Here is a 7,719-nt window from a genome sequence, read left to right as displayed (position 1 = left end):
ACACTTATCCATTGCTGGTGGGAATGCAAACTTGTGCAACCACTCTGGAAAGCAGTGTGGCGGTTTCTCAGGAAATTTGGGATCAACCTACCCCTGGACCCAGCAATACCACTCTTGGGAATATACCCAAGAGATGCCCTATCATAAAAGAGGTTTTTAAAATCGAAAATAGGTTCTTCTCTCATACAATACACTCCAACCACAGTTTCCCCTCTCTTCACTCTCCAGCTCTCCCCCACCTCCCTTCTCCTGCAGATAACCCTCCATTTCCTCTTCAGAAAAGAGAAGGTCTCCAAGAGATGACAACCAAATGGGACAAAACAAGATACTGTAAAAAAAAGGCAGACTTCATATTTAGGCTCAGCAAGGTAACACAATAGAAGAAAAAGACTACCAAAAGCAGGCAAAAGAGTCAAAGATACACCTGCTCTTACTGTAAGGAGTTCCCCCAAACACCAAGCTAATAGCCATAACACACAGAGGACTTGGTGCAGCTCAATGTGGCCCCCATGCTTCCAGTTTCAGTCTCTGTGAGACAGTATGAAACCCTGCCCAGTTGGTTTTATTGGGCTGTGTTCTCCTGGTGTTTTTCACTCCCTATGACTCTTACAGTCTTTCTTCCCTCTATAGGGGGCCCGGATCTCCAAGGGGAAAGCTTTAATGGAGATGAAGACCTCAACTTTAGATTCTCTCTCCACATAATGTCTGTTTGTGGGTCTCTGAACTTGTGTGCCCATCTGTTGCCACAGAAAGCCGCTTTGATGATGACTGGATATGGCAAAAATCTTAGTATAGCAGAGTATCTTTGGCAATAATTTCATTGATTTGTTTTTTATCAGTTGTATTTGGCTCTACCCTAGGTACCTGGGCTATACAGTCTTCAGTTCCTGGCCATACAGGCAGAGTAGAGCCCTGGTTCCTTCTCATGATGTAGGCTTCAAGTTAAATCAAACATTGGTTGGCTACTCCTGCAAGTTCTGGTCCACCCTTGCTCCAGCACGTTTTGGAGACAGAAGAGATTGTAGATCAAGGGTTTTGTGGCTGCATTGGTACACAGGTTTCTCTTTCCAAAGCCTGCAGCGTACCCGCATGCCAAAAGAGTCACATAGGGGTGAAGGCCCCATGCAGGCATCAGCTCAACCTCTGTACATTCAATGAGCTCTGTGGATGTTGTCCTTGTTCCCTTGGTAGTGGGTCCCTCTCTCAGTTTTCAGAGAGTGACCTTCTGTCTTAGCATCAGTCTGGGTTGTTTAGGGATCTCCGGGACCTCATCGGCCAACAACTCAACTGAATTCATTCCAGTCCTGGCCCTGGCAGCCTTGCTTGGCTACAAAAATGGCCAGTTCCGATTCTGTATCCTCCATTGCTATGAGTCTTCAGTGATGTCACTTTCATAGATTACAGGAAGTTTTCATTGCACCAGGTTTCCACACACTTCAGTGCCCCTCAAATCCAGCTGGCTCTTCTTGAACTCTCTCCCCACACCCCCACCCGATTCCTCCCACTCCCAGTCAGCCTGCAGAGTCTGTTCTGTTTCCCCCTCTCAGGGAGGTCCATTGGTATCTCCTAGAGCCCCTCTCTTTACCTAACCTCGTGGATCTACAGATTGTAGCTTAACAGTCATTAACGTATCAGACAATATCCGCTTAAAGTTAATAGATGCCATATTTATCTTTCTGGGTCTGGGTTATTACACTCAGGATGATTTTTCTAGTTCCATCCATTTGCCTGCCAGGTTCATGACTTAGTTTTTCTCTCTGGCTACTTTCAAGATACCGTCTTTGTTCTGTACCTTTGTGTTTCCGTTACAATATGCCCAGGAGGTTCTTCTGCTCCTGTTTGTGTGGTGTCTGCAAGTCCCTGGATCTGGATTGGCATCCCTTTTCCCAACTCAGGGAAACTTTCTGTTATGATTATTTAAAAAATCATTTCTATGCCTTTAGAATAGTGTTTTCCTGTGCCCAGAGTTCACAGGTCCAGTCTCTTAGTAATGACATAAGAATTCTGGAATTATAACTTTTTAGTATTTTAACTTTGTCCTTGTTATGATGTTCCAATTACTTCGTTTTTGTCTTCAGGCACAGATACTCTGTCTTCTCCTTGATCCCTTAGATTTCTGAGACTTTCTACAGAACATTTTATTTGACTTCTTCTTTTTTTTTTTTTTTGGCATTTCAAGTGAGCTCTTCTCTAGTATTTCCATCATTTATTAAATTCCTCTTTCACATCCTGCACAGCTTCCTTATTTCACTCAGCGGTTTGTATTTCTTGATGAGTTTTTTTCTTCTTTGGTGGCTTTGGATATTTATTTTTTCTTTTGTACAGACAGGGTTGGCTTGTCTTACACTTACAGATCACAGTCCATCCCTGAGGCAGGCCAGGCAGTGACCTGAGCACACAAAGGAAGCAGAGGTGACAGAGGAATGCTGTATAGAGATTTGTACTCCCTGGCTTATATCTCTGAACATTCTTATAATTATTCTTTTGAGCTCTCTGTCTGGGATTTCATCTCATTTGCAGATTTTTTTGATGAGTTATGTTGCCTTGGTTTTCTGTGTCTTCTATTTTACAGCTTTGGGCTTTACACACTTGTGTTGTTTGGTTGCTTGTGGATTTTAAAAAGAATCTATATTCTTTTATTTGAAAGATTTATAATATTTATGTGGGGCATAGACAGTAAAGTTGAGGCGTGCAGTTCACAGAATAAGTCCTTAGTCCAGGAGTTCAAGGTGCCTGGTATAATAAACTCTACCTTTTCCCCTGAGAAGAGCATTAGTTATAGTTGCTGGATATTCTTGCTATGCAGGTTTTGTAGCAGTCAGTTAATAGCAGTGGTCCCTTTGACTTCAATTACTGTTTGAGGAAACAACCAAGGACAGTATGAGATTTACTCAGATTTCAGCTAATAAGATAAAAATTTAAATTAAGTGAGAATAAGGAAAAGTATTAGAGTAACTTTGAAAAGTTAAAGAAACAAGATAGTTTTTTTGGGGGGGGAGTTGAGATTTTAGAAATGGTTGAAGCTATGGAAAGTTATAATTAGGAAGTGAAAAGAGGATGGGACAGGATGTCAGAAAGAAGGAAAATGTAGGAACCCTAGGAGAGGTACGTGGGTGAAAGGCGGGTAAAAATGCATTAGACTAGAGTGAGTGGAAAAACACTCACCACCAGCACTCAAAGCTAATTGAGCAATATACAAACAAAGCTCAAGTGGAGATTAAATAATGGAAAACGTCCCATGAAAACTCTCAAACTTCTCAGGCTATTTCCGAGGTTGTTGCCTCCCCACAACCGTATAGTAAAGCATCCTTGATGGATACAACACATGCATTGAACATAGAGAAGTTGAGCTGGTGCCCACCTAGAGCCTTCACCTCTACTGACCAGTGTTCATGGTACTGGAAGGCACTCTGCATTCTACTGGAGGAAAAAGATAAATATGAACCCAGTTACAAACCCTGAGATCTACAACAGTGACCTGCCTGCATGACACACTGCTGTAATAGTGGCACAAATGCTATGGGAGTAAATAACCAGTCTCTGACTGGATTTAAGGCTCAATCCATGAAATGGAACCCAAATCTGACATTGCTTGGATGGCTAAGGACCCACAGAGAAGCTTCCTATTACAGTAGATGGGAACTAAATGAGACACACAACTGGAAGTGTGCAGAGAGCAAGAGATTTTGGAAAACTCAGTCATAAAGGGGAAGTCGTCATCCAACCCTTCTTCTCAGGGCTCAGGGAGCTATGCGGAAGAGGAGGCAGAGAGATGGTCAGAATCAGAGGAAATGGACGACAGAATCAGAGGAAATGAACTAGTGTCTTCTAGACACAACAGGATGGATGCACATATACACTCACCAATACTGGCAGTGTGCACAGTGCCTGTGGATGCTTAAGTCAGATGGAGTCCTGGCATTGAGCAGTGGAAGTGTCTCCTAACCAAGAAGCTATCTACAACTGACATTTGCAAAGGAAAAATTAATTCTCTCCAATGGAGTCTTACTGGGTATATTAGCCCACTTAAGGGTAGGCCCTAAGCTCTCCAGTAGATGGCCAACACAAAGCAAACTCAATTGTATTTTTGCAGACCTTTGGTCTCATTGCTTTGTTTGGACATATTTTGTTTTTTTCGGTCTTAATGGCCGTTTTGCTTGTAACTATAATTTTCAATTGTGTATTTTTGTTGATTTTGAAGGCTATGTATGTATGTGTGTTTGTTACGTTTTTTTCTTTTGATTATGGTTTGTTTGTTTTGTTATTGCTTGCCTGCTTGGGAGAGAAAAAGACTCTATCTATCTATCTATCTATCTATCTATCTATCTATCACCTGGTTATCTATCTATCTATCTATCTATCTATCTATCTATCTATCTATCTATCATCTATAACCACAAGGAGGGAAACAGACATGTGATAGGTTCACAAGTCCAGAAGTGTGGGCTAAGAGAATCTAGAGATGCCTGCTGGGGAGTTTTAGAATAGAGTTTCATAGTTGCCTCACATTGGTTCAACCCTGCTGGAACGTCATTGTCACACACTCCTATGAAGTGAAGCAATAAGGGACCCAGAATTGATGAAGGAAGCTTTCTGTAGCACAGTCAAGTTGGTAAGAGGGTTGACAGACGACCACTGCCACCACTGTAACTCTCAGGAACCAGAGAAACATGTCCTACCTTGGTTAGAGACAGAGATGGGTCGATCATGCCATCAACAAGGGAGGGTAGAAGCAGGGAATTCACACACTAACTGCTGCCCTCATTACATGACTGAGGAGGTTCCTTGGTGCTTTGGCTTATAGGATGTGCTATAACAACCAGAGAAAGACCTCTAAGGAAAGTATGCAGGGGAGGTGCATGGAAGAAAACATGCAAGGACTGCCAGCAATTCCTTGGGATGTATTAGCAATCACACATGTGTACCACGTGGTTTGAAGAATGATCTACTATAGCCACACCCCTTTATGTGTATGGGTTGTTGTGCTTTCATGTATGTCCTTACAGCATTTGCATGCTTAGAACCCTCAGAGGTCATCAAATCCCTAGGAACTGGAGTTACAGACAGTTGTGAGAGGTCATGTGGGTACTGGGAGTTGAACCCAGGTCCTCTGCAAAGCATTCAGTACTCTTAACCACTGAACCATCCATCCATCCCCATGCTTTCAGTTTTGAATAGATTTATTAAGCATAAAGCAAACCAAAGTAAAAGAATAAATAGCAAGCGATGTGTAGATAGATACCAGAACATCATCAAATTAACTGTTCAAAGAATCAAACAGAAACCAATGAGAGATCCCTTTAAGGTGGTCAGCTGGAGTTCCCAACACAGGGAGCCCTGGGAAGAGCAGTGCTCCCAAGTGAGGCTTCCTAGTAGAAGAACAAATAACAGTGAAAAGATAACACCACTGAGTCAGGAACTCACAAACACCCAGCAGAAACTGAGTGAGGAAGCTCCATCAAGGTAGCCTGCTGGAGCTCCCCACTCAGCCACCAGAAGGGTAAGGTGTCCCTCAGGCAAGGCTTTCAAGAAAACAAACAAAAACCCCCAAATAACAACAGCTAGAAATGACTTATCAAATTTGGTTGCTTACAAAAGCCATTAAAAACTGACTGGGGAAGTTGAGGCAGACAGCTAGAACTTCTAATTGAGTTGTCTCTCCAATGCTGTGAAGGGTCTAGAAATAGGAATATAGAAATAAAAAGTTGTAAGTCCAAACACATACTGGAAAAAAAATAAAGCTGGCAGCCACTATTAATCTTTAACAACCACTTTCTTCATCAAGAGCAGACATCCTGGCAGCCACTGCATACAGAGGCAAACTTTTAACAATTGTCTCTGCCTTCCAGCTTCCCAGATAGGCAGGTACAGTGGACAAAGGTTAGCGTCTAACTATTGCCTCTCAGGGTCCTTCTGTTTGTATTCCCTTAATTTTCAGCTGTCCTCCTACATGACTCTACCCTCTGCCTTGCATTCTTTCAGGGACAGTGAAGTGGCTGCATAGTTTCAGGCTTTTGCAAACATCCCAAGTTAATATCCTATAACCAAAAGTTGTAAAACTTAAAGCGTAATGTGACTTTAAGCCTGACCTCAAGGTTGCAAAAGTTTTTGGACCCACACTTGGTGTTTGATTTACTCTAAGAAGAGGCTTCAAACCAGTCCCCATTGCCACAATTTCATGAGCCTGATCTGTGGCTGTGGTCTCAGCTATAACTGATAAGTTTTTTTTTTGGTGCCCCATGGTGATTTTTTTCTTTTTCTTTTTCTGGAATAAAGCTTGCTTCTGGTTTAACAGACTTTGGTGGTCTGTTCCCCATCTTCCCCATCATTCTGTGACCCTGGGCCCAACAACTGAACTTCCCATGGGTGAACTTCTTGCTTCTCCGTTCCACTTTCACACCATGGGATAAACAGAGTAACACCTATGGATAACGGTCACCCTCTAGCTGATCTCAAGGAAGCAATGTGTTTACTCTTCAACTGTCTTATTTATCTCTTTCCTTTCTGACACAAACTTGGGTGGAGGCTGCCACAGCCTAAACAAGGGTCTTTTAAGGATGCTTTGAGGCAAATATGCTGTGGTCTGAAGTGGTATTACAAGGAATAGGAATGGCCCCACAGACTCATGTGTTTGAATACTAGGTCCATAGTGAGCGGCATGATTAGGAGGTGTGACTTCGTTGGAGGAAGTATAGTACTAGGGATGTGCTTCAAGCCAGTTCTCTTCTGTCTACCTGAGGATCCAGATTTAGAGCTCTCAGCTCCTTCTCCAGCACCATGTCCGCCTGCACACAGCCATGCTTCCCACCATGACAATAATGGACTAACCCTCTGAAACTGTAAACCAGCCCCAATTAAATGTTTTCCTTTACAAGAGTTGCCAGGGGCATGGTGTCTCTTCACAGAAGTAGAAACCCTAACTAAGACAGCGGGAAACCTTAATTCTAGAACCAGCATCTCTGTGAACTCAGACAACACGTGACCATTTATTAATATAATGTATATTATAATGATATGGTTATATAAACCTTCTGAGCTCAACAAAGAAGATGAGGGAGATGAATGGAACATACCTAGCCTGTCAGTGTATCCCATACAACTTTAATGTGGTCAAACACAATGGCAGGACAACAACTATGCCAGTAGGAGTTTGGAGACATCAAAGGAAGGCCATCAGTGGTCCAGCACCATAGTGACTCACAAAGAAGACGGATAATGTTTTGGAAATAATACTAAGATTTCCACACCCACAGACAGGGAAAAGGAACTGGGAAAAGCACAAGAAAAAGCCCACTGTCCAACATGGATGTTTAGGCTGTGGAAGCTGCAGAGAGGGGCTGTGGCCATCACTTGCTGGGACAGGTAGTTGAGGATTTTTTGCAGATCCATAATTTCATGTCATCACATTTGGCATCATTCCAGCCGTCATTTCTGAATTCCACACAGTCTTGTCCCCCAAAGTTGTTGGGCTGTCCTTCATTCCAGTACCTCTCAAAACTGAAAAGAGCATTCACAGTTACACAAGACAGACACACGAAAACCCAACAACATTCCTATACCATAGGAACAACATATAACCAGGTGGTGCTGGAGCACACCTTTGATCCCAGTGCTCAGGAATCACAGGCAGGCAGATTTCTGTGAGTTTGAGGCCAGCCTGGTCTACAGAGTGAGTTCCAGGACTGGTTCCATAGCTGCTGAAAAACCCTGTCTCAAAAA

At 42.8% G+C, this 7,719-nt stretch overlaps 1 protein-coding gene across 1 annotated transcript in view; it reads right to left on the bottom strand.

The window, feature by feature from the left end:
- Positions 1 to 7,346: 7,346 nt before the first annotated feature.
- The window catches only part of LOC101993290 (CD209 antigen-like protein E), a 4,204-nt gene continuing 3,831 nt past the window's right edge, over positions 7,347 to 7,719 (bottom strand). The window contains exon 6 of the mRNA XM_005367057.2: positions 7,347 to 7,497. Within this exon, the coding sequence (XP_005367114.1) occupies positions 7,347 to 7,497 (151 nt within the window). The remainder of the gene's footprint in view (positions 7,498 to 7,719) is intronic.

The sequence above is a fragment of the Microtus ochrogaster genome, unplaced genomic scaffold, assembly GCF_000317375.1.
Source record: "Microtus ochrogaster isolate Prairie Vole_2 unplaced genomic scaffold, MicOch1.0 UNK15, whole genome shotgun sequence".
In the NCBI taxonomy this organism is placed as follows: domain Eukaryota; kingdom Metazoa; phylum Chordata; class Mammalia; order Rodentia; family Cricetidae; genus Microtus; species Microtus ochrogaster.
The sequence above is the reverse complement of the archived record's forward strand: the minus strand, read 5'-3'. Positions and strand labels throughout refer to the sequence as shown.